Source organism: Gamsiella multidivaricata (assembly GCF_025024155.1).
Source record: "Gamsiella multidivaricata strain RSA 2152 chromosome Unknown BC939scaffold_68, whole genome shotgun sequence".
In the NCBI taxonomy this organism is placed as follows: Eukaryota; Fungi; Mortierellomycota; class Mortierellomycetes; order Mortierellales; family Mortierellaceae; genus Gamsiella; species Gamsiella multidivaricata.
In genome coordinates this window covers 118,547-144,037 of record NW_026251776.1, presented here as the reverse complement: position 1 = coordinate 144,037, position 25,491 = coordinate 118,547, and the positions used below count along the sequence as shown (strand labels likewise).

General features: G+C 50.7%; 7 protein-coding genes across 7 annotated transcripts; 3 read left to right on the top strand and 4 right to left on the bottom strand.

Annotated features, from left to right (window-relative positions):
- Positions 1–210: 210 nt before the first annotated feature.
- BC939DRAFT_506219 (uncharacterized protein) lies at positions 211–1,422 on the top strand (the record flags this gene model as incomplete). Its single annotated transcript, XM_051560758.1, has 3 exons — positions 211–371; positions 522–565; positions 674–1,422. The coding sequence occupies 3 exons, from the start codon at positions 211–213 to the stop codon at positions 1,420–1,422; spliced, it is 954 nt and encodes a 317-aa protein (XP_051408832.1).
- Positions 1,423–1,583: 161 nt separating this feature from the next.
- On the bottom strand, positions 1,584–4,333 carry BC939DRAFT_461856 (uncharacterized protein). The gene is made up of 2 exons (XM_051557052.1): positions 3,012–4,333; positions 1,584–2,902 (listed from the first exon to the last, which is right to left on the bottom strand). The coding sequence occupies exons 1-2, from the start codon at positions 4,233–4,235 to the stop codon at positions 1,676–1,678; spliced, it is 2,451 nt and encodes an 816-aa protein (XP_051408831.1). The 5' UTR covers positions 4,236–4,333; the 3' UTR covers positions 1,584–1,675.
- Positions 4,334–7,214: 2,881 nt separating this feature from the next.
- On the bottom strand, positions 7,215–12,378 carry BC939DRAFT_277004 (uncharacterized protein). Its single transcript, XM_051551176.1, has 3 exons — positions 10,431–12,378; positions 9,835–10,328; positions 7,215–9,720 (listed from the first exon to the last, which is right to left on the bottom strand). Exons 1-3 carry the CDS (start codon positions 12,265–12,267, stop codon positions 7,519–7,521), a joined length of 4,533 nt encoding a protein of 1,510 aa, XP_051408830.1. The 5' UTR covers positions 12,268–12,378; the 3' UTR covers positions 7,215–7,518.
- A 403-nt stretch (positions 12,379–12,781) lies between these two features.
- Positions 12,782–15,311, bottom strand: BC939DRAFT_461849 (Metallo-dependent phosphatase-like protein). The gene is made up of 5 exons (XM_051557051.1): positions 14,910–15,311; positions 14,773–14,778; positions 14,422–14,679; positions 13,974–14,264; positions 12,782–13,835 (listed from the first exon to the last, which is right to left on the bottom strand). Exons 1-5 carry the CDS (start codon positions 15,207–15,209, stop codon positions 12,882–12,884), a joined length of 1,809 nt encoding a protein of 602 aa, XP_051408829.1. The 5' UTR covers positions 15,210–15,311; the 3' UTR covers positions 12,782–12,881.
- A 281-nt stretch (positions 15,312–15,592) lies between these two features.
- On the bottom strand, positions 15,593–17,083 carry BC939DRAFT_427372 (armadillo-type protein). The gene is made up of 3 exons (XM_051553186.1): positions 16,750–17,083; positions 16,292–16,583; positions 15,593–16,184 (listed from the first exon to the last, which is right to left on the bottom strand). The coding sequence occupies exons 1-3, from the start codon at positions 16,916–16,918 to the stop codon at positions 15,716–15,718; spliced, it is 930 nt and encodes a 309-aa protein (XP_051408828.1). The 5' UTR covers positions 16,919–17,083; the 3' UTR covers positions 15,593–15,715.
- A 3,746-nt stretch (positions 17,084–20,829) lies between these two features.
- On the top strand, positions 20,830–22,598 carry BC939DRAFT_480046 (uncharacterized protein; the record flags this gene model as incomplete). The annotated part of the gene is made up of 2 exons (XM_051558903.1): positions 20,830–21,417; positions 22,425–22,598. The coding sequence occupies 2 exons, from the start codon at positions 20,830–20,832 to the stop codon at positions 22,596–22,598; spliced, it is 762 nt and encodes a 253-aa protein (XP_051408827.1).
- A 2,063-nt stretch (positions 22,599–24,661) lies between these two features.
- BC939DRAFT_461836 (uncharacterized protein) lies at positions 24,662–25,382 on the top strand. The gene has a single exon (XM_051557050.1). It carries the CDS (start codon positions 24,686–24,688, stop codon positions 25,148–25,150), a length of 465 nt encoding a protein of 154 aa, XP_051408826.1. The 5' UTR covers positions 24,662–24,685; the 3' UTR covers positions 25,151–25,382.
- Positions 25,383–25,491: the final 109 nt, after the last annotated feature.

Genomic DNA, 25,491 nt, shown 5'->3' with positions numbered 1-25,491 from the left:
CCTGTCGCAGCTATGCCATAAAGAGATCAGGCATTGTTCAGCATCATCACCATCGCTACTTCAGGAACGCAGGATTAGAGAGGCACGCTGTGACAAAGCAAAACCCACCAGGATATACCAGGCTAGCCAGGAGACAGGAGACATCAGGAGACACCAGGAGACGCCAGGCACAGCAACAGAACACCATCACCCTCACGTAGGAGAAAAACGATGCAATCACCCGCGAGCAGCATCCAATCCCCTCGGCCCCAGGGGAGACCCCCCGCACAGCCGCAAGTGCCCTTCGACAAGGAACTGATGGCCTCACTTCACGTCCTCCTCAACCAGCTGAATGAGGTCGAGCGCCAGGGGCTCGTCATGTTCCACAAGATGTACGTCTCCTTCCTTTCTTCATTCTCGGTCTTGATCTGATCAACAAACAGACCAAAAACAAAAAAAAGTTTCGTCAGTATGTCCCGGGAACAGAACAGGATCCCAGAAAGCTCATATCGACGCTTTTCGCATCTCTCTCTTTTTTGTAGTGAGGAGTCCTTCAAGCACCCATATTCCCAGCATGAAGCCATCGGTAAGCAAGGACCCCCCTTCCACCTCCTCTTGTTAGTGGTTAGTGGGGAACAACATAACTATTAGGCACTCACTTTCCTCCTTATTACACTGTGGCATTTCGATGTAGCCGACACAGCAAACCTGTTGACACAACTCGACACCCTGGCGACCCAGGCAAAGACCACTGGCTTTGGCGCCCTGACCATGCTCCCAACCTCCCCAACCGTCGTCTCCACTCCCTCGGCCTCAACAACTTTCGTCGCCGGAACTCCCAAACCGTCCTTCATGTCCCCACGCATGCAAAACCATATTCACAGCAACCACCACCATAATACCGCCTCTTCCTCCAGCAATAACAATACCACTAACAATATTACAAATGTCGCCGCCGGATCGACAAATAGCTCGAACCTCGATATACAAATGCTATCCCCGGGAGCACCTACCAGTCTCGTCGCCACACCCGCGGGCTCCACGCCTCTACCTGTGCCTTCAATACCCTCCACAACTGCATCATTATCAAATACCAATACGATGTCATCCACAACCGCATTATCACCCATCCCGATCTTCGACACCCTTATGTCTTCTGACTCTTCTTCAGCAACAGCATTACCAGGAACGATAGGAGCAGGAGCGACCATCCCAGCCAGCACCGGTGCCCCTGCAGGCGATCCCGCATCATTACCAGCATCAGTATCCACACCCATGAACCCCGCCACACCCGCGACACCTTCGGCAACCATGTCCGTCATCCCAACCGTCGCCCTCGCTCAGATGATGGACGCGAGGCAAAAGGATGTCACAGCACTTTATGCCGAGAAACGGAGACTCAAGATCAACCTCAACATTGCTGCTCGTCAAAGCAAGCCCTAGTCCATATTTTTCTTTTTCACTCTTTCGATATCGTGATTATAATAAAAGGTGCTTTCTGAGATGACTTCTTGTATATATTCTGTCAGTACATCCACACAAACTCGTGTGTGCTAAAAGATGCAAATGATGATTATTACAATTACAGCAGCTATAGCTACAACAAAAAAAAAAAAAAAATACAAAAACAAGAACAAGAGCAAGAACATAATGAACATATACGAGTGATCGAGGATTGTAGATGGACGACTCATCCTTAGCGCGTGTATCGCACAGGTTTGTGAACGGTTTCTCTTCGTGGCCGCCCACCATCTTCAGCAGGCCGTCTCGTCGGCGACGACGCTCTTGACCTCGATCCGCCTCGACTTCTCTTTCCCTCCATCGTCTCACCCGCGCCCGAACCCATCCCTGCCGCCGCTGCTGCGTCCTGCGCTTGCAGACCCCACGATCGGTCTACCATCTCCCTTCCAAAAAACACCAACAACTCCTCGCCGGCCTTGATATCTCGATTCGTCGTACAGATCACTTGGTTCACAACACTACCCGTGATAAACGACACATTCCCATCCGGATCCTCGTTCATGAAATGGAACGGACAGTATACAGGTCCATTCGGGTCAGTGTACGGCTGTCCATCATCGTCCGTCGCATCGAGCACCGTCCGCCGGTACATTACCGAGTACTGCGAGGCCAATCCAACACCATCCTTAAGCGAGTCAAACTCATTTTCCGTCAACGGCACGCCAAAATAAAAGCCCAGAGGTGTTCCTGCCGGCAAATCTGTCTTCGCAAACAGCCCGTTGCCGGCATTTGGGATCATGGAGACATCAACTCGTACAATGTCCTCCAAGCAAGTCGGCACATTCTGAAGGTCGAGGTCCTCAAGACGGAATCTCTGCACCTTCGGACGCTCTTCCGACGGCTCGATCGCTGCTGCTGAATTAGTCGCTGTGGGTGTCGGAGGGCAAGATAACGACCCATCATAACTTCCTGCCGCTTTGATATCTAGCCGCTGCATACTATCCGCGACCTTCCGTTCTTCTCGGCTCTCGATCGATTCGTGCTTCAGTGTCTCGTTTTCATTCTCATCCTCGGTTCCAGTCTCGGCCTTGAGTTTCTTGCTATTTCCCAGTTTCGTCTCCTGCCCCTGCTCGCTCACATCCGCGCCACGCTTCCTGGATTCCGGTGAGGAGTATGCACGCTGCATCTCTGGTCGGCCCTCCTTGATGACTACTCGTTGAGAACCCGCCTGCTCCTCCATCTCCAGAGGCAGTGCATCTTTCTTGGGGACACCAAAGCAGAGTGGCCAATCTCTTCGAATCAACTGCTCCATCCAGTCATTGTACTCCTTCACGGCCGTGTCGAAATCTCCCGGTTCGTACGCAAGCTGAAAGTGTGTGCTCCTGCTGCCCTCCGGCTTGAAAGGTATAAAGTACTTGTCACCGTTGTTCGTTAGGCACGCCGAGGCCGAATTCATTGGCGTCTATATCATGAACAGACAAATCATAGAAAGTCAGTGCACTGTCAATAATGGTTTGGAAACAAGAAACAAAAAAAAAAAAAAAAAAAAAAAAAAAAAGCTGGAGACTTACTTTGCCAGTAAAGACACGTGGAAGACCCTTTTCCGCGCTAAACTTTTTGTCCAGCTCAACGGCCGCCATGATTAACTCTTGTCGTGCAGCTGTCCGGTCAGGCATAGCCCGCAGTGCCAGGAACATCATATAGGGCTGAGTGTGCCATCGCGGTTTGAAGTGTGTCCGCAGGGGTGTGTTGACTTTGGAACCAGGACGCGAAAACGTAGTCGAGGTTGGGGTTGAAGGTGCTGTGCCCTGTGCATTTGACGAGGAATAGCTGCTTCCTTTTGTCGGCGAAGTCGTTGCAGAGGCAGAGCCGAAATGGAATGGCAAATCCCGAATCAGATCCACTCCTGGCGAGACTGGTGGCGAGACTGGTGGTGTTGCAGTTGCAATCGCAGTCGCAGTCGTAGCCACAGGTACGGTTGCGGCAGCAGTATGAGATGACAGTGTTCGGCGGAATCGGCTCGTCGGAGAAGCATGAGCCTGAACAGAGACAAAGTTGTGGGTCAACGATTGGAGCTGAGCTTGAAAGGACAATGAGGAGGATGGCGAAGATGCAGGCGAGGCTGATGGCGGGAAGGGTGAGAAAAAGTAGTCGCCATGACCATCCCGCTGGTTACCCCTGCCTCGACCCCCACTGCCAACACCGCTGCTGTTGGGTTGATAGTCGCTTTGGCTGCGTTTTGGCGTCCGTGGGATCTTTGGTAGCTTTGGCGCCCTGGTCTGCTTAGGTGTTCGTGGCGTCCTTGCGCTGGTCGGTGTCTTTGGGGAGTCCTGGTCCTGATGTAGGACAGAGGCTGAGGTCGATATCGATGGTGGCAGCGGTGGCAACGGGAGCGAGGACTTATTCGAGGACCTTGTCTTGCCCTGAGGAGAGAGAGTGACCGGTGCCAACTTTGCATTCATATGCACAACACCAACGGACATGACTTCGTCCTCCTCCTCTTCCTCGTCTGCATGGACCTTGTTGTCCCGATCTCTCCTGTGTTTGACATCAGCATAGCCTCCTGGTATAAACCCGTCGGTGTTGCCACTGACCGAGGCCAAGGGCCCATCGATTGTTACACCAGCGGAGGACACGAGGGTTGAAGGTTGATGCCGGCCGAGCGAGTGAGCAGGCTCGTTGACTCCTAAAGAGGAGGGGGAATGCTCTCGCGTGGGACATGATCGATCCGGAACAAAGGCAGGATGTTTGCTCGCAGCAAGTAATGGACTTGAGGGTCTGGGCTCAATTTCCATATCGCTCGAGTGGTCCTGCTGCTGCTGCTGCTGCTGGTGACGGTGGTAGTGGTGGTGAGACCGATTCCGAGACAGAGACAGTGGAGGGAGATGCAAGGATGAAGCTGGAGCTGAAACGGTCTTTGACATGGCATGAAGACGGAAGGGTTCTGGCGCTGATGGAGAGTGCTGTCGCTGCTGGTGGGAATACGCAGTGTGAGGAGGATGCGAATGCTCAAGGGATCTGTAATGGGAATCGTGGCGATATGGGTGGCCATAGGACCCATTGTGGTGATGTTGGTGATAGGACCCCGTCCGCTTGTCTCCCTGGTCGGTCGCCAAAACGGAGCGAGCTGTTGCAGGATCCATGAAGGCAGCGGCGCTGAGCATTAGCAGAGTATCGGCAGCAGCTGAATCGATCGAGTATCGATGGCCCCGTCGGGCGTGGGCCTGATCGCTAATGGGTCGGTAGATGCTGCTTTCATGGTTGTAGTTGTTGCTGTCCGTGTCGCTGCGATGATGGTGATGGGCCTGCTGATAGGACTCTGAGTGATGGTGATAGTTCTGGTGGTTCTGAGAGTAGTAAGGGTGATGAGAAGAGTGTAGGGATGATGCAGGCTGTGGTGGGAGTGGTGGTGGGGGCGAGGAGGAGGAAGAAGAAGAGGAGTGGGAAAGAGAAGAGTAGGGGTCTAAAGGTTCGTCCTTTGTGGGTCGATCAGGATGAGGATGTGAATGTGAATGTGTGTGTGAATGTGCAGGCTGGGTGTGGTGCCAGTGAGGACCTTGGGATGGGTCTCTGGTGGGGTGTGATGAAGAAGACAGGGAAGAGAATGAAGAGGAAGAAGGAGGGGGGAAGCGGTAGGCTGCAGATGGGGGAGGAGGAGAAGGCGATGGCGACGAGGGGGAGGAAGAGGATGGGGGAGGAGCAGAGGGTTGTGCAGTCGGCATGGTGGTATGGGTGTGAATGAAAAGATGTATGGAGATGTATGGAGATGTATGTGTACAAGCGTGTGTCTGTGTGTGAGCGTGTGTGTGTGTGTGTGTAGATGTTTGATGAGAAGGAAGGGAAGGAAGGGAAGGAAGAGGGGTGGAAGTGATGGAGGTGATGGAGGTGATGGAAGGATGGGAGAGAAGGAAGTGATGGGAAGTGATGGGAAGGAGGAGTCTTTTTTTTTTTTTTTCTTCTTCTTATATGGATTCAGCCACACAACACACTCTCACATACACACACACACTGGCACTCACCCTCCCACACTTGCATCCACATTCGCATCATTCAAAGTGATGCATCAAAAACAAATGGATGCTAAATGGGGCTGCGGTGTGTGTGATCCGAATCGAAACGAGAGCAGGACTGAAGTGGAGGTGCAAGTACCAGAAGAAGAAGGGGAAGCCAAAAGAGCGGGGGAATCTCTCATCCCTTCAGTTCGATGGAAGAATGCCTTGTTGTTGACCATCATTGCTACTATGGGCCGGTTAGCTGGTCGTTCTTCGTCTGTGGTTGGTTTGCCACCAAAATGGAAAACAACAAAACTTTTTTTTTTTTTGCATGCAACACAAACCAGGGGAGGGGGTTATACATGCACACATGCACACATGTGTGCAGCCGTTGATTCAAATAGCCGGTTACCCTTGTCGAGTTAAAAAAAAAAAGCATAGCAATCGCAACCATGCTCCACTTCCCTCGATGATTCCCCAGCTCTTCATCATTCATCATCCTCTCATCCCTCTGCATTCCACCCATTTAATCAATCCGGAATCTGACTCCAGAATCTAGGGCCACGTGATGATAAACCTTATTGTCCCCTAACCCACCAAAGCTGGGACGCGTTTACTTTTTTACCGCCTTACCTCCCGCGCAAGCAATCTGTTCCTCGTCCAACAGCTGCATGGCATAGCGCAAAAGAATTTGATACAGTCAACTGGATGGTAGATTAGCCTCAATCATTGTTTTGGTCAACAGAGATAAGGATGCATTTTTTTTCTCCTTTTCCCCCTGATTGAGCTCCATCTTGTTTGTTTTCAAAGAGGATGCTCAGTGCTCAAAGTGACTTCACAAGCGTAAAGATCCTTAGCTCAAAAGGCAAAAAGAATAGCCCCACACAAGGAAAGAGATGGATTTGCACTACGTATATAAAGGAAACCCCGCTTTTCGGCCAGCACCAAACTTCAACCAACCAGCCCATCGCACGCATCTTCGCCGCATATCTCAGACCGACCCTCAAGCTCTAACAAAAAAAAAAAGAAAAAAAAAAGTATGTTTCCGCTTTGATGGATCTCAACTACCATTGTATTTGTTGTACTCAAAATTAGTTTCTCAATGATAGGTCGCGGTTCTTTAAGCAAACAACAACGATGGTAGTCAAATAAGAATATTATATATGGTGCACACATTGAACCCATTCAAGTATGATGGATAGAAAATAGAAAAATGACCTACATCTTTTTTTACTTCTTCTATTGCAGGGCATTTATCTTTACTCTCACTTCTGTGCTTATTGCCGCAGTTCAAGTCTGCGATACTGCCTGCTCCTCCGTTGGTGCGAAGGGAGGAAGATGCTTCTATTCGTGCACTAACAACGCCTGCCAAACAAGTGATGAATACCCACGCTGTGAAGCTCTTACAAAGCCTTAGAGCTCATGGCCATGACTGCAAGCGGGAGGGGGGGAACAGAACTCTGTCATGCTTACAAACCTCCCCAATTTTAGGGCTTGCTATGCGCACAGGTGGAATTGCGATGCAGGTTGTTAATGAGAAACCCTTGTTGCGAACCGGATCTATAGCACTCACGTCTGTGTAAACGGACTATTGACTGTGAAATTTGGGTCGATCGAGCTTTACACCTCATCAGTAGATAGGGCTTTTGCACAACTACAACTATAAGCGACTCGAGAGTCCACAACTTTGAGTCATGCTATCGCAGACCTGATGGTTTCTTTGATGCGGGGTTCTAATACAAGTAATGTAATATGCTACAAACGATTTCAAGCATGAATAATGTGACAGACAAGATGCGGAGAGAAAAGACAGAACGATAACAATTCAAGGGAGGAAAGGGGTGCCTCCTTATTTTACACTATACAATAAACAAGTTACTGGTCCTCAGCGGCCGCAACATCCACGGATCGACTAGATGCTTCCTCAGACTTCAAATCCGCTAGATCACTCTCCGCCGCTGCTGCTGCTGTTGTTGTTGCTGTTGCCAGCACCTCCTTCCTCCTTGGCCGCAGAGATGACCTCGCCCACTCACCGTACACTGTCATCCAAACCAGATTTGCGTCCTGTCAGCGGTAGCAATGGACCCTACTCCCGCCCAGACCAGACTCCTCCGTTCTTCGCAACAGACCCAGTCTCTTGAGTGAAGTCTATAGGCCAGTGTGGCTCTTTGATACCATACGTCGTCGCCAGAACCAAGGGCTCCTGCGGTTCCTCCGGAGCCATAGTAATCATAACCTCTTCATCCTCCACATGTAACATCTGAAGCTGACTCTCGTCTATCACAGATCCATTATCAGTATTGTCGAGAGACACGTAATTACTGCTCTCGTTCGTCTCACCCTCCCTTCCATCGTGTGCGTACTCGTACTCGCCCTCCATCTCATCCTCTGTATGCTCGACCAAAGCTGAAGATGACTTGATAGGCACAAGATGTGCACCCGGCCGGACTGCCGTCGATACCTGGTGCTCCGGGACCATACCCATAATACCCTCAGGACTCATCAACTTTGATTGCATCTCGAGCTCTTCATCATAATCATCCTCGTCTTCGTCCTTGAGCGCAATCAGAATGTCCGAGCCCTCGTCTCCATCCTCTCCATGTACTACAGTGCCAAGCTGTCCCTTTCCTGCTGTGTTGTGGCCGATCAGAGCCGAATCTCCCAGATTGGAGGTATCAACATGTTCATCGCTCGCATATGCACCAGTTGTAGACCGACCCTTCTTCCTCCCATAACCATCCAATTCTGTAGCACCGCCAAGGGCTGCGCCCACAGCGGCAGTGCCCGCAGCAGCAGCTCCAGTCTGATGTACAAGAACTTGAGATAACAGGCTTGGTTTCTTCGTAATATTACCCATCTGTTGCTGGTGGTGATGGTACTGCTGATGATAATAAGCCGAAGGATACTGCATCGGCACCTGGTTGAAGTAGTCGGGCTCAAATGAAGAAATCTCTTCCTGTGCTGGTACCCGAGGCTGTGGACTACCCAATCCACTCTGGACCGACTCTTGATGTCTCAACGAATGCACAGCGATGCGAGGACTATGGCATCCAGACGTACTCGTCAATGATCCTGGTGTTCCAATAGCGACAGACTCATCTCCATTGCCAGAGATGCGATTGTTCCTGTTTGAGTTTCGTGAGCTGCCACGAATCAAAAGTGCAGCGACCGATGTCGGCGCCGGCGGTACTGCAGACGAGTTAGGAGCGATCGCCTCAGACCCCTGATCGAGTCTGTTGGTCCTATTGAACGATTCGAGCGCATCCTGTGTCAACGATGCCACGACGCCATATCGATTCTTGTTGCGCGACCCTACTGACAGATCATCCTCCTCCATAGTATTCTCTGAGGCCGTCGTCGCACTGGAGATGTAACGCTGATGAAGATTGGGCGACGACAGCTTTTCCCGAAGGGTACTCGTCAATCGCTTGTGGCGCTCTGCATTCTCACGAAGATCATCATTTGGCTGCTGCTGTTTCCGCAGTTGTTGATTCTGAACCTTAATCGGGATGGAGCTCTGGTCCTGACCCAGACTTTGTTGACGCGTCGGGATAACACCACAAGTTGGGTTAGAAGCCAACGAGAACGTGGGAGCGGAAGTCATATTCGGGTTAGGGCTCAAGATCTCCTGCTCCAGCTGCTGCAACAAAAGCTGTTGCTTCAACTCTACGAGGTCGACCTTCTGAGCATAAGCAATGTAAAAGTTGTTGTACGAACGTATCTCCTTGATAGACGATCGCGCCGACACTGAATGCGATGCACTTGATGCCAACTGTGCGGCAGAGAGTGTGGCATCCTTGACGAGCTGCTGGATCAGATGGTGCCATGCCTTATGGGTGCAAAGTCTCTGGTCGAAACTGGTGATACGTTCGCGTGAGTGATCGCCACCGTCGGTACTCATTCTTCCAGTTGAGGCAGCAGAGGCTTCGGCGAGATACTGCATTTCATGCTGGCATTGGCGATGATATTGATCAATGACCAGGCCCGAGAGCGTTGCATCGACCATCATGGGCTCCAGGCCCTTCAAGAATGTCGTGAATGTTTTCTGCCAGAGCTCTCCGACTTGACCACCCCAAGGTCCGAAGGGCAATGAATACTTGGATACCTTAAGGTTCTTGAGTCCGTAGAGCTGCGAGGGCAGGATAAGCGAGGTCCGGTTCCTGTTCTGACCGTTTACAATTGGGGGGAGGACGGCTTTAGTGGTGTCCTCGCAGAACTCCTTGAGGAACCTAGGCAGGGTCTTGACCAGGTCTGGATCCATGTTACTGTGGATAAGACCCGTTTTGATCTAGGGGGGTATTTTTTTATAGGACGTAAGACACTCATGCCGTCAGCAAGACGCGCCTCTCTAGCATCCCCCCTAATCCCCTTTGCATGACAAAACATAGAAGAAATGTCTTACCCATTCGTTAATGCAGTTTCCGATCTCTGTTGCTTTGAGGATGCATGGATCCAAGTCCATGAACTCAACCCACCCCTCCTTCTTAGTTACGCGGATTAGCTCATTCAACAGATCAGGGAAGCAGTTCAAAGGATATCCCCAAAGAACGAGCCTCACATGGCAGTAGTCGAAGGTGTTGTCGGGAAAGGGCAAGCCAGCGGTTATGTCTGCGTTGTGGAAGTAGCAATTGCTCGGCAGAGAGTCCACCATCGGCAGTCCACAGGGGCTCGTGGAGGGGTGAGATGTGCCTGAGGAACTGTTATCTTGACGACTCGGACGCTGTGCAGCCCCCATATTGCCCGCAAACGTAGGGGATGAAGGAGATGACAAAGCCGACAGATTGTTGGCTCTGGGACGCCGACGACGGGTGGGAGCATTCACATCGACACCATGGATCTTCGCCAGAGGGAACTCGAGCGCCATATCCTTCATCCAAAGCCCTGATCCACAGCCAACTATAGTTCAGAAAGAAATGAACAGAGAACAGGGTTAGCATGAGCGTCATTGACCTGCATGAAAAAAAAGACACAAGTGCGGTCATTGGCCTTAATGCATACCATCGAGGACAGACACCAACTCCTGCTTGTTGAAAGGCGCATGGTAATTGCCCCTGAAGAAATACTTTAGCAGTGCATGCTGTTGCGCCTGCTGCTCCAGAAACTGCTGGCTCTGTTGCTCGGAACCCGGATTGGTTGGTGCGTTTTTGATCGAGGAACCAAAGTCGGTTGCAGTAGGCGAGTGAAAAAGCATCATCATAGACTCTCGGTTCAGGGAATCCTCAGCCCCATTGTCCTCTGTCTGATCATCCATCCATTGATAGTTCGCGGTGCTGATCGTAGATGTTGACTCGCGCGCTGAGGAGGGTGTGGTCCTGCTGTTGAAGGTGCGATGCTTGATTGTCGAATCTGAAAGTCCGTGCTCGCCAGTATCGGGCGGAGAACCCGTCCGAGGGTAACTCTGTTGTTGCTGTTGTTGCTGTTGTTGCTGTTGCTGTTGCTGCTGCTGCAGGTTCACTGGATACTGACGAGGGCTCGAGTACTGATTGTCGTAACGGGTGTTCTGAGTATTGACACCTACAAGGTTCGGACTCTCGCTACCTGCTGGAGTGCCTCTTCGTGCAGAGCCCGCGAGAGACAACTCTGATGCGTTTCTACTTGTCAGCGCGCTGGAAGTGCCCAATAAGCTGTCATCCTCGATGCTGATTCTTAAGCCTCCATCACGACCCATATACTTGGACCCTGGTAAGGAAATGGTCGAGGCGTTCTCGGAGTGCTCAAGCTGGTGCTGCTGCTGTTGCTGTTGCTGTTGCTGTAACTGGTGACGTTGACGCGATAGTCGAGATTCGCCCTCCGGGTGAACGACGTTAGTCTTGTTTGAACGCTGTCTGCTGACGCCAACGTTCATATGAGATGTATTAGAGGGCGAGGGCGAGAAGGTTGAGCTCGCAAATGTGGATCCAGAGACCGGCTTGTTCTTTCGGCACCTCCGTCCTGAGGATGAGTAGGCGGAGCTCGACTGACTAGTGCAACTGTTACTGCTGTTGGACCGTGTCGGACCCGACTCTGGCTTGCGACTCTCCGCAGTGGCCGCATTACGTAAACTCTCTCTCCATAGCCGCTGGGGCTCTTGCACAGATGACGATGTGGATCCGGGCGGTGCAGGAAATGAAGGGACGTCGCTGGGAGACAAGGGAGGGGTTGCGATCTGAGGTGGAGGTGGGAATGAGGTAGCCTGAGCAGCGATAGGCAGCGAGGGAACAGGCGCCTTGTAGGCACCGAAGGTGGGTCGTGGTGACTCGGTATAGGGGTTCCGTTGCTGGTCAAACCGATTTGTTTCTAAGGTTTGTCTGGTTCCGTATGGTCTCGAAAGCGGAGACTGTTCGCCGATGTGGTCTTTGCTGTAACTGCTGCTGGCACCGATGTAGTGGTTGTAGTGGCTGTTGTTATTGTTGGTGGTGTTGGCGATAGTGGTAGTGATAGGTTCGGAAACGGGTAAACTGATGCGGCGGACCTGCGGTAGGGGATCTGACTCGCGTTGGCTACTCTTGGGCCCACGGAATAATGAGGTGCTTGTGCGAGGCTGGGCGATATTGGCACTGGGGCCCTGGGACACGTCGTTACTGTATCTGTTTGTTTTCTTGGTGTCAATGCTTTGAGGGTTGTAGGATGCATTTGCAGTATTATTAGAGGTAGTAGCGCTGTGTTGCTGTTGCTGAGTCTGGTTGAAGGAGCTGCTCCACTGGGGCGGGTTCTGGAGGATGGAGGTGTCCGAGTTGGGATGGGCCATGTTCCCGAGGGCGGTGTTCTTTTTTGACTTTTTGGTTGTGGTCGTGGCGCCAACGGACGAGGTTGAATGCCGGTTCTTCTTCTTTGACTTTGAGATTGAAGAGCCCATGGTGCTTTATTCGAAGAAGAGGAAAAAAGAAGATGAAAAGGAAGGACGGACGGAAGGACGGACGGACTAAGGAGCGGTTGGGTGGGATGAGAGTGTTTAGAGGTACATAAGAAACGGAAGCGGAAAACGACAAAAGGGGGAGGTGGAGGAGAGGCTTGAAGGTGTGAGAAACGGCGAGAGAAGAAGGAAGTAAAAGAGAGAAAAAACTTGTTTCCTCCCCTAAATGACTCCATCTCTCTGCCGAGTCAGCCCCCCTCACCTGGGACCCACCTTAGTTGAGGACGAGATACTCTCGCTCGACTCGGCTTCAGTCGAACCCAGCCCACTCTTTATTGCACACGCCCACTCGCCCTCAACCACACGCAGACGCATACACACATACACGCATGGCACAGCATATATACGCCCTACACATCCTCGCCCTCAAGCCCGCCTCATCGCCCTCAAGCCCAGCTTCTCCACCCCGACTGCATGTCTTTTTTTGGCGGGAAAAAAAATCTTTATCGACCGCTCAGCCATTTCCAAAACACAGCCAACCACGGGTAGGATGCATACTACAGCAAGCTAGAAACCGCACCCACTCCCCAGCTGTCTACCCCACCCAATGCGCCGTACTACTCGCGCAACTGTCGGGTGCCCAGCGGATACATCCGCTTCATGTGCTCAGGCATCCCCGCCGGCCACTCTGTCGCATACCTAGCCTCCTCCTCCGCTCGCTTCACCGCCGTCGTCGAGGCCACATCGCGGATCCGCCCATCCAAGAACGGTCTGATCACCTTGACCTTCTTCACCATCTCCACCAACACCTGGTCCTGCTTCTCGTGCTGGATCGTTCCTGTCCGGTTCAGGCTCAAAAAGATATTATCGCCGCCCTTCAGCAGAAAGTCCGTCGTCACCACTGAATACGTTTTATGGGGCGAAATCTTGCGCCATTTCTTGTTGCGATCCCTGATCTCGACTTTCAACACATGCTTGCCGGTCGAATTACGCATGGTCGAGTCGTACCCGAAGCGGAGGCCGCTCACCTGGATGAACGAAGTAACAACCTTGCCGGTATCGTTGCGGCGCCCCGCAATCACAGCGTCCAAACTATCGAGTAACTCCTGACCCTCCATCGGGATCTGCAGAACATTGCTTCCAAAGGGCGCGACCGTGATGATCTGTTCAACAGTGACATTGCCCTTGGGAAGGCCAGCGCGGATACCGCCCGAGTTAACGATCGTAATATCAGCCCAGGGTTGGATGGATGGCTTTCCATGCTTGTTGTCGCGGCCAGGTTTAGTGACCTTGTTCCGGACGTAGTTGAGCATCGCGTCCGCCACAAAGTTACCCATCAAACAGTCGCGGGACCTGCAGCCCACCAGATCAAACGAGTCTGAGGCATGGCCGAGTACAGTCTGGGCCCAGGCCTCGAACTCGTTGCGCCAACCATCTACCTTCTTGGCCAGTGCAGGATCAGCAGCAACAGTGTTCTCGACCTGCACAGGAGCTCCGTTCCAGGCAACAATCTTGCCCTCAGCGTTAAAAGACACATCCAAGTTTCCAATAAACTGACCCCAGCAGTACGCCTACAGGAGTGGAACGAAAACGATAGCATGCTATAGCTAAGTCGCTTCAATACTCGTAGCGCTCATTTCTCATCTCGCAAGTTATTGTTGTTGTTGTTGTTGTTGTTGTTTTTTGTTTTTTTTTTGGCGGTAGCATACCTGAACAACCAAAGTATTGTCGCCGTCCAAATTCTTGATGACGGTGGGGTATGGTCCTTGGTAAAGTGGGTTCTTGGGATCACCCAGGTACGAATGAGAGTGGCCACCGACAATCAAATCGAGACCACGAGTCTTTGCAGCCAGCTCCATGTCGGGGGCATATCCATTATGGGACAGGGCCAGTATACGCTTGATGCCATTGGTCTGTAACTCATCAATGTACTTTTGAACAGCGACAATGGGATTTGTGAAAGAGACAGTCGGGCCGGGGCTGGAGATGTCTGCCGTCGTCTATAGTGGTTATCAAAGCAAAAAAAAAAAAAAAAAAAAAAAAAAAAAAAAAAGCGCGCTTGCAGGCTTAAGTACAAACAGAAGATATAGAAAGACATGTAACACCAAATTTTGGCACAAACATGAAGGTGTATGCCAAAAGGGAGCACAAACATACTGGAGTGATGTATCCAATGATGGCAACACCCAAGTCCTCAAAAATATGGTAGGGTTTGACCAGCTTGGCAAGTTCTGGATTCTTTGAAAAGTCAATGTTGGCGCAAACAACAGGCATCTTCAGATTGGCCCAGAAGCGTGCTGCGATGCTTGGGCCATCGTCCCACTCGTGGTTACCGACTGTCGTCAGATCGTATCCAATGTCATTCATCACTTCTGCGGTAACGTTTCCCTTGTAGTACGTATAGAAGAGCGTTCCCTACGCGAAAGCCCGTTGTAAAAATAAAAAAACTAGTTCACATCCTGCCTCTCGTCTGTAGCGAAAAGAATCTGGTGGTCGGCAACAACTTACCTGGAACTATTCAAGAAGGTAACAAGAACAGAATAAGCGTCGGTTTCGTGTGTGTGTGTGTGTGGGGGGGTACTCCTTTGAATCCCAATGGCATGTTCATTTAATACAAGATAGGCATTTGTGATCAATATCTGTACCTCATCACCACCGTCCAGGAGCAGCGAGTGCTGCTTGCCCTGACGGAGCTGCTGGATCAGGGTCTTGTGTCTTGCAGCACCACCGTAGCAGTTACCCTGGGCAATGTCATCTGCAGAGCAGGCCACACCAAGAGCATTGGCTGGATCCAACCGGGAGTGGACGTCGTTGGTGTGGATGACTGTCAGATTGAGCCAGCCATTGTCCGAAGACTGGGCCTGAGTCTGCAACAGGACGGCAACTGTTGCGGTCAGGATGAGAGGCACAAAGCGCGTGGGACGCATGGCATATCGGATCTTCATGACAGTACTGTTTTAAGAAGAGAACCGGCTGTGAAGGATGGATAGGGTCAGAAGAATGAGGATAAACGAAGAAGTGCTTACAAGGAAGTAAGCAAAGAGGGTGGGCAAAGAAGGAGGGGAGAAAATATTAAAAAAAAAAAAAAAAAAAAAAAAAACAAGGAAAAGGAAAAGGAAAAGAAAAGAGCACCCTTGACTACGGGCTACACATGCTCATGATATCATCCGTGACCGTGGGCGCCGGTGGAACTAGCGACGAACGGCGGAAGCAGTTCGAAGAGGAAGGAGAGCGTTTTTGGACATGAAATCGTGGGTGCATTTGATGCATCGGTGTCCTACGAGCGAGGAACGTGCATTGGGCACAGGACGACAGATACACTTTGATTGCTGATCGGATCTTGGCTTTATTTTATTTTCTGCTCTATATTATACATTCACCCCCGCACTTGTCCTCGCTTCGCTCTCCAATGTCAACACAACGCAGTGTCGTAGTATGTTCTGGAGTCACTCTACTTGCTCAGGCCATCGGCATACTGCAGCTGGCCGCTGTTCTCGTACTCGTACATGTCCAGCGCAACGATGCAACTCTCGCGAACAACACGCTCCTTGTCGTCACGGAACTTTTCAAGGATAGGGTAGCACTCGGGCGTAGCAATCGATCCCAGGGCCTCAGCTGCCTCATGGCGGACCATGTTGGTCTCGTCCAGCTTGGAGAGAACCTTCACCAACGAGGGCACCGCTGCAGGGTGCTGCATCTGACCAAAGACGTATGCAATCTCGTGTCGGAACAGCGCAGAGGGATCGTCGAATCCGTCAGCCAGAGCAAGGACCGACTCTGTCGTGCATTGGTTGCGGAGGGCAAACATGGCACGGTAACGCTCAAAGAGTGGCAGCTTCTGGTTCAAATAAATCGCCCGCAGCTGCTCTGTTGACTCTTCAGCAGTGGTTGGTGGGGCGGGATCGATCGAGGAATACGAGCTAGAGGTGGAATCGATTTAAAGTTTGGGCGCTCGTGTGAATGTCATTTTTCATACAACAATTCCTTCAGTATGCCAGCGGTTGCCACCAATACATTGATTCCATACCTCTGTGGGAGGGCCTCCTTTTCCTTGCGGTTGTCGTACTTGATCTTCTCAATGGCCAACTCGCATGTCTGAGAGACAACCACGGATTCATCCTTGAGGTATTCCTCCAAAATAGGGATCGAGTCTAATGACCCAATGGCTCCCAGGGCCTCCGCAGCCTCGTGGCGGACCATGGGATCCTCATCCATGGTCGACAAAACTTGCTTCAGGACAGCGTGAGCATGAGGGTTTTTCATCTGACCCAAGACATAGGCCAACTCGTGCTTGAGCAACGCAGACTCGTCCGCAAAAGCTATCAGCAAAATGAGAGTATTCAGGAACGGGGCAAAAGCAATAGTAATGAGTACGCCTTGAAACAAACGGCAGCCTGGTCAGGACGCCCACCTCTGATCAGCAATGACCAAAGAAACCATCCTGGTTAGCATTGGAGACAAGGGCGAGAAGTGATGGAGTTATACCTCGTCCAATAATATCGACACTCTCGTTGTCAGCAAGAGCCTTGAGGGTGAAGAGGGCACGGAAGCGCTCGTGCAAGGGAGCCTTTCCAGAGTGGTTGCAGAGGTCGGCTTCAAGAGCCCTATAGGTCTCAGCACTGGGCTTGGCGATCTGGACGTCCTCGAAGGCCATGGTTCGAGCAAATGCGGAAGAGAGATGAGAGGGTGAAGAGGAGGAGGCTAGACAAAGAAGACGAGAGTGAGAAGGAGCCCGGTATGGACGCAGCAGGAGCTCGAACTTTGAACGGTCCCTGACTGTAGTAGTAGGTGTGCACCAAGAAAAAAAAAATGGCACAGTGGCTTGGAAATAAACAAAAGTGTTGCCAATCTTATCTGATCGAAGGAGGGGAGGTTCTGCGCCCACGGACTGGTACTATGTTCTCTTATCAGATGCAATGTACCCTGTTCATCTCGTGTCGTGCTTTAAAAGGCCGACCAAGAAGACGACACTGAGTTGCTGCGCTGTTCCTCCAACACACTGCCATCTGAACAGCGAACGTGACCACTGCCTATAAGCAGAGGAGGTACTGCATGGGATGAGAGTACTCTTGAATGACCTGTTCATCAGGATATCCAGGAATGCTTGACCGGCGCCTTGCTCGTAGACGAGCATAGGTGCCGGGCAGCCAATATTATGACTATAGCAACCCTACTAATCGTTACTGTCAGCTAACGAACCCCTGCACGCGCTTCTACATGCGACAGCAAAAGACGCGTATTGTGCTTCCCCTTTCTCCTCCCCAACTCTCATCCCCTTCTTCGACATAAAGACAAGGTGTGCATCAGTGATGATTTCATAAGCTGCACCGCCTAAAGCGCATATGATAGGGGCTAAAAACTCATCTCAAAAACACATTTACAGAATAAGAGAAAGAAGCAAGGAGCCATGGCTACTTGATTATCATCTGCTATGATAATTACACAAAGCAACAAGCAAAGGTGCGCCTAATATCAGCTGTTTGTACAACAGCAATAGACCTTCAGGTAGCTATTCACCGTACAACTCAATTGTTGGAGCGTCTGTACCTACCCTTTCCTCCCACTTCTCCCCTCCCTTCCCTCCCCCTCCCCCCAAACAAAAAAAAAACGTGCACGAGTTTGAGCGATATCTGGAATAGCTCTCGCTCTTTTCCCGCTCCACGCACACAATCGCCCGCCCCGCCACTGGCACACTTGACCCTCCTACCTGAAAAGTTTTGGTTGGTCAGACTATCGAGAAGGAGCATTCCAGGAGGTCCTTGCTCTCGTTCCTGTTTGTTTTATGTTGGTGGACAGGAAACTCAGAGTCATAGTCCGCTATGGAGATGGATAGCATCATGCGCCCTTTTTTATTCGTGAATACAAAACGACGCCTAACTGAATAGTAGAGTATAAGCACGAGCATCGGGGATGGAGCAAGGACCACCTTTCGTTTTTTTTACTTCCCGCCGGCAAAATAAACACGTCTGAATAACTAGATTGAGCGCAGGGGGACTATTTCCCGGGTAGGTCAAGGCTGATCAATTTTGCTATGTGTATGTACTGTGGAAAGCCAGAGAGAGCAAGGAGAGGAGGAATGCGTTACAGGCGCCGACAGAGGATGGCCATGACGACAATACACATGTATATAAGTGTAGATGCATGCCACTGTACAATTACTGAATACCGATTTTGAACAAATAAAGCTGCTCTTCTTTCCTTCCGTTTTGTCTTCTCGGTTGCCATCGAATTGAGTTATGCCCTTTGCCACTCTGCTGTTCAAAAGGTTCATTGCAATATATATTTTTGTGTATGTGAGTGAGGATCATTGCTGTCGCTCGCGGAGATGCAATAAGTGGCTCTGCAGCGCAAGGGCTCTCAGATGGATTATGGCATCGTCGTACTTCAGCTCGCTGTAGCCACCTTTTCTTTTCATCCTCTCTTCCCTCCACTTCTAGAATGAATCCAAGTGCAGCTACTAGAATGTGTGTGTGTGCGGGTAAAGGGAAGGGGCCAGCATCGTCGATGGACTGAGCAGAGTCGTTTGCTCCGACGCGCAACCGATCCATTATTCCAGAGACAGTTCCAGAGACAGACACACAGCACTTGTGTCGTTAGTGTCGCACCCCATAGGAAGAAAAAAATAAAGTACAACCTTTAAGGCGATAAGACAGAGATGTTCTACTCCCCCTTCTTTTTTTTTTCCTGCTCTGTCCAATGATGCGGATGTATTTTAGATGGGTCATTTGAGTATGTACTGGTTGGGCTGAAAACAACAACAGCAAAGGCAAAGCGAGGTGTGTGAGGAGCGGGTTGAACAATTTTTTTTTTTAGATAGTAGATGCTGCATGCCGCCTTAAGCAGATCCCTCCCCTCCCGCCTTCTGTCTGCATCGATGGCAAGGCTTTGTGTCCAACACAATGAGGGGATGGTGCGCCCTAGTCCTCAACTAAGTCTCAACCGCAACCCGCTACTCGGTGAGGGTTGTGCGTGTGCCTGAGTTGTTTTTTTGATGGGGGTCCTCTGCTCTCCCTTCTCCATCCCCGTTCTTATTTGCTCTCACAAGTTTTACTTTTCTCGGATGTTTATTTCAACCCAGACAGGTCAAAGATTTATTTTGTTTAAAAACGATTAGATAGAATAGTATACGCAATAGAGAGCGATAAACAAACACGCAGGCACCACCGGACAAGCGGCTTCTTTTTCTTTTTCTCTAACGGGCCAAAAAGGGACGCAGACGATTTGATCATGAATAATGCTGGCATTTTGAGTGGACACCATGTCGAGTAGTGCGAAATAAAAACCGGGGAGAGGGGGAGAGAAAGGCCTGCTAGACTAACCCGAGTCAGGCATGTCCGTGGCTGTATGTGGTCTGCATTCATGTTCATGTCCAAGACAGGTCGTGGTGGACGGAGGGACAGAAGGCGGGAAACTACACAGTGTAGCACTTGAAGACAGACGGAGGCACATTTATTTGCTTTTTTTTTTGTCCGCTCGTATTTGCTGTTAGACTAGGTGTTTGAATGGTTGCTGGAAGTTGTTTATTGTGTGCGTGTGTGCGAGAGTGTACTTTTACGTGTTGTTTGTTGTGCGCTGTTTGTGACACTCTTGCGGTACTTCCTACAGCCAAACCAAGTCGTGTCAAAGCAAGACAAGGCAGGTCGAGTCATGGCAACATGCAGCAGTGATCGAATCTATTGGATAGAATAGCCGAGCACGAAATGGTAATCAGCCTAAGTCGAAGTCGAGTATCCTTTGAAGGACATAGGGGGAACACCGACCAACTGGCCAAGGGAACGAGCGCTCTCGGCCATTAACTACCCTCCAGAGGTACTGTATCCTCCCATCCTCTCCCCATAATCGCCACCATCATCATTCCTCGTCCTCGCCCTTCTCGTCATCATCCATCGTTCCTATTTATCAGACCACCAACAATTATGGGTCGACAGTCAGCAGGCCGAATTCGGAACTCTGCAGCTGTGTTTTTTTCTCTCGGTCGCTTAATGTAAAAACGGGTCAACAGCAGCGCCTATCGGCCGCGTGCGCTGAGAAACGAACCTAATGACTTACTAATAGACAATAGGGTACAGATTTAATGGAGGATACACGCCAGTAAACATTCTTTTTCCTCCTTTTCCCTTTTCCTTTTCTCTTTCCTCTTTCCTCACAGCGGCATTGTTGGCGCGTCTATTCCCCTCCCAAAAAGAGAAGTGAAAAGAGAAGAGAAGAAAAAACTTTTTCGCGGTGTGTCCCTTCGTTTTCTCGCCCTTTTCCCTTTTCACGCTCTCCCTCTCTCTCTTTCTCTCTTTTCCTCTTTCCTCTCGCTTTAGAACGGCTCCTCTTCCCACTTCCTCCCTCCCGCTCACACACTCTCTTCACCCGCACATCCATCGGCATCGACGCGTGTACTCCTCCAACACCGCCCATCTCCTGTCTCCATATACCCTATCCCAATCCTACCCTCCTACTCTTATTCCTACTCCTACTCCTACTCGCCACAGACTAATACTTCTTTCCTACACATATCATATGTTTGCCACGCAAACACACCCAGGCATGGTGCCCTCATATCCACAGGACGACACCATGTCCATCCGGAGTGGCACCAGCAACGGCAGTGGCAAGAGCATCGGCAGCGGCAATAGCTTCACTCGCTTCTTCAAACGCAAGGACTCCAAGGATTCCTCTTCAAACCACATCAACAACCAGACCATCAATACCAGTCAGCCCACCAAGCCCTCACATCATCCCCGGAGTGAGAGTATATCCGCCTTTTCCCCTGTTAGTCCCACTTCCCCAACCATGCAGCTCAATGGTCACCGTCCCAGCTACGAATATGGCTCCACCAGGGGAGGTAATCTCGGCTCGCTCTCTGAGGAGCTCAGAAACTACCAGCACTATCAGCAGCAGCTTCAGACTGAGCTTCAGTACCCAACCCCGGGGCTCGAGGGCTATAAGCAATGCATGCATTGGCTCCAGCAGACCTGTCGGCCCGTGCTCATGAAGGACCTTGAACAGCTGAACAACGTCCCCGTCCCCGTAACACCAGCCAATGCCAAACATCCTACCCAGATTGGTGGGGTGCAGGACGTCCAGGTCGCGACCTACAAGGGATCTCAGGTCCAGATTGTGCCAATGGAGAGGTGGGGCACCCCTCAGGAGGTTCTTGCGGAGGTAAGCAATTAAAGAAGCTTTCGATTCAATCAAAGACATCTGCATAGATTTTTCTAGGCATCCCTATCCTTGCTTGTGCACTATACTATTCTGCCCTTTCCCTTGCCCTACATTGGGTGGCACACGATAGTACAATCGGACGCTCGTACTACCAATCAGCACCCGCGCACCAACAGATACGTCTCTGTTTTGCCCGTGTCCCCCTTCTCTTTCCCATGGCGATTTCCATGCGGTGCGGTGCTGGTGCACAGCGAGGAACGTATTTGAGGAAAGGGGCGGCAGTATTGGCCAGGGCAACATGGCTCTCTTTAAAGAGCTGAAGCTCTCCACTATACATCCGCACACCCACGCACCACATACCACAGCACTACAGCATCACTGAATGAAAATACCACCTGTCTTTCCTCGACACATGCATTCATCCGTCCACTCATCCATCCACCGCTCATACATAGCCATTATCCACATTGATCATGCACACACACCCACGTACACACGTCCTTTTCAAACGCTTGTCCCTGTCTGGGGGCAATGCCGTCGTTTATTTTATTTGGCCATCGATGGCCGAGACCCGATGAAGCACATATCTTCTTCCCCTTCCCCTGGCCTTTTTTTTTTTTTTTTTTTTAGTTGGATCTAATTGCAGACGATCTGGAAATCATCTATTCCAGGGATGCCCTGCATAGACTTTCCTCATCTCCATTTGCACGTTCTGGATAATCATACAAACACAACAAAACACCCGTAAACATACACACACATTCTGATAAGGTCTCATACTTCCTTATTCGCGCAAAAAAAAATTATCAAGAGGAAAGGAAAGGGAGAAGCGGGAAGAGCCGTGTGACCATCACTTTTTTGTACGTTCTCACGCAATTGCTTCTGCAAGAAACCCCCCGAGCAATATTCAATTGTATATATCCCCTCGCACAAAGCGCCAGTACGATGCTGTTGATGCATATACAAATAGGCGCGCGATATTAATATTATTGTTGTTGTTGTTGAAGATTCTTATCCCGCCCATCGTCATGGTGTCATTTGGTACACAAAAAGAGGACCGATACAAAAGAAGAAAGATGAGACGATATAAAGAGCTGCGATCCATTGGCTGGGAGGCCCTTAGGACCCACCACACGTCTGGTAAACAGCCGTTGGATGCGATGGTGACACAGCGTAGCTGAATTCGCGCGGTAATGTCTTACTTCCTTGGTCTCTGTCACGAATACAAACTGCCTATACCGTACATCCAGTTACATGTGTGAGTGTGATTGAGAGTCTCTTCCCTTTCAGCGTTTCAATTGCAGTTGAATCTTTTGGTGCACTAAAGAAGAAATAAACAACAGAGCAAAGGGCCTGCAGGATGGTACAAGAGTACAAGAGCACAAGAGTGTAGGGGTGTAAGAGTGCGAGAGTGAGACCGACAGAGATTTTTGAGTTGCTGCAGATTACCTACTCAATGTTTGCAGCATTGTCGACAGTAAGAAAAACCCCGGCAACGGGAACGAGAACAGGGCTCTCCCTTTCTTTCTCTTTCACCTACTCCCATATCGACTGAGGTCGACATCGACGACTAGTCAGACGATGGGCACCCTTTTTTCTGTCTCCATATCCTATGTGGATGTGTGCGTGCATGCATTCATTCATTCATTGGCCTACCAATGGTGTTGCTTAAGAGAAAAAAATATCAAACAAGCATAGCATCGCGTGGCTCCTCGGAGGATTCTAGGCCAACGCGGCTCTCATCCAACCCTACTCCTTACAATTACTCATCACATCATGGGGCCATTATCCCCAACCTTCCACTAAGTTTTCGATGCTCATATCCTCCTCCCATGTCTATTTCGCCTATTATCCGCGACATAAACATAGATCCAAGCACTTCACAACCTACGCAGGTGTAGACAGGTCATCCAGCTGTTCGGCTACCTGCCAAGCGCAAACGTAGCCTCCGGTCAGTCCCCTGCCTTGCTCCTTCAGCAACCCGTTCATGGCTCCCTGCGCCAGTTCCTCAACCATCACTCTGAGTCCCTCCAATGGCCCGAGCGCTACAAGCTGGCCCTCGATATGGCTCAGGGTCTCCGATTCTTGACCGAACAAGGTGTCCCATGCACCATGAACTCGGGCAACATTTTGATTGACTACGAGGGTGTTGCCATCTTGACAGGCTTTGGTTCCCCTGGAGGCATGATCACGTCCGCACCCTGCCAGATGACCACCCAGCCATCCGGACCTTCCCTTATTGTCTACATGGCTCCAGAGAGAATCATGGGCAGGAGCAGTTATTCTCTCGAATGGTCTGTCTATTCCTTGGGAGTGTTGCTTTGGGAGCTCTCCTCGGGACGGATGCCCTTTGACGAGATCATTGCCCGCGCAGAGTCCGGTCCGAGACTGGCCAAGAACATGGAGCAGCTGTCCTCTGCGATTGTGAAGGGACTTCGCGAGGAAGCCGTTCCCAACACGCCCGATATTTATGAGCAGCTGTACAAGATGTGCTGGTCTGGTGATGCCGAGTCGAGACCTCCACTCGATGTTGCCGAGGAAACCTTGCAGATGTTGGTCGTTGTTGAGCCGATGGATATGTTGATGCTCCCTGGAGAGGAGATGAATATGCCTATTTCTACAGCTGGTAAGCCCGATTTCGCGCGTATTCTCTTTTGTAATACTAAAATATCGAGTGCTTGATACTAACCCTTCTCTTCGTGATTGTTTTCTCGTTCCAGTCTCGGAGAGTATCGATGGCGATGCTATCAGCGCGCATACCCTGACTCGCTCCAATAGCGTCCGCTCCGACTCACCTGGTCCGAGCCATGTTCGTAGCAGTGGCCATGCTAAGCCCGCGACGCTGCACGAGGCCATCACTGTTTCGAACGCAGACATGACAGAGTGGTATATTCTCGCGGGCCACGACCTCAACGGCTACGCGATCGTGCCAACGTATTCGTTGGAATGCGAGATCACGCCAATCCAGACGTGCCTTGCCCATTACCTGCCCTCGTCCCTGGTGATCTTCAAGGAACTGATGGAGCAGGACGTCGATGTCAAGCTGCTGGCGACGCGTTCCCTCCAGAACTGTTTGCACATCTTGATGGATCGATACATCCCCTTCAAGAACGACAAGGGATCGTCTCATCTCTTCGTGGCGGTGGATGCTCTCCTGGCCGCGGGCGTGGAAGTGAACGCGCTGGATGTTCAGGGACATACGCCATTGCATCTGTTGATGCGCAACGCCAGGGTTTCATCCGATGATGTAGCCGAGTGCTTGAAGCGAATGATCGCCCACGGTGCGGATACGTCGATTCATTCGCCCAAGGATGGTAATCTCTTGGCCTTGGCCTGCAAGTACCTCCATCTGGAGACAGCCAAGCTGATCTTGGCTACGGACATCCTGGCATCCGAGCCGGAATCGATTGACCGAGCAATTGAGGCCTGTATGACCATGACGGGTCGTGTGACGGACACGTTTGTGAACTTGCGGAGCAAGACGCGCGAGCTGCTGAAGCTCTGGACGGGCAAGGCCGCAATGCCCAGGCGAGAGAGACTGGTGATCAAGGTGCTGCAAGATGCGGGTCAGTTGGATCAGGGAGGCCTCCGAGTCTCGAAGGGCAAGATCGTCCGTCGGGCACCGGCACCTCAGCTGGCATGTGCGAATAAGTTCTATGACAAGAACGTCAAGAAGAAGCGCGAGAGGTTGCTGGACGATATCGGAGTGATCCCCGAGGGTGTTTGGTCGTAGTGCAACGTGTACAGGAAGTGTGGAAAAAGGCTACTCCCCCCCCCCTCCCCCTCTCTCTCTCTTTTTATCCTATCCACTGCTGTTGTGGCCTTACTCTCTATTATTTCTTTTTCACATGTGCGTATCTTTTATTTTTCTTCCTCTTCCATATTCCGTAATATGTAGCTAATTAGTTACACCCGCAAAAAAAAAAAAAGAAAAAGAAAATCAATACACAATTTTTTTTGCTAGACACAAACGCGAAAAGCGTAGAATCCAAAGGACGGATGGAAGGAGAACGCTTTTTGAGAGAATTATTGTACAGATTACTTTATTACAGTGAAGAAGGTATGAGAAGTAGA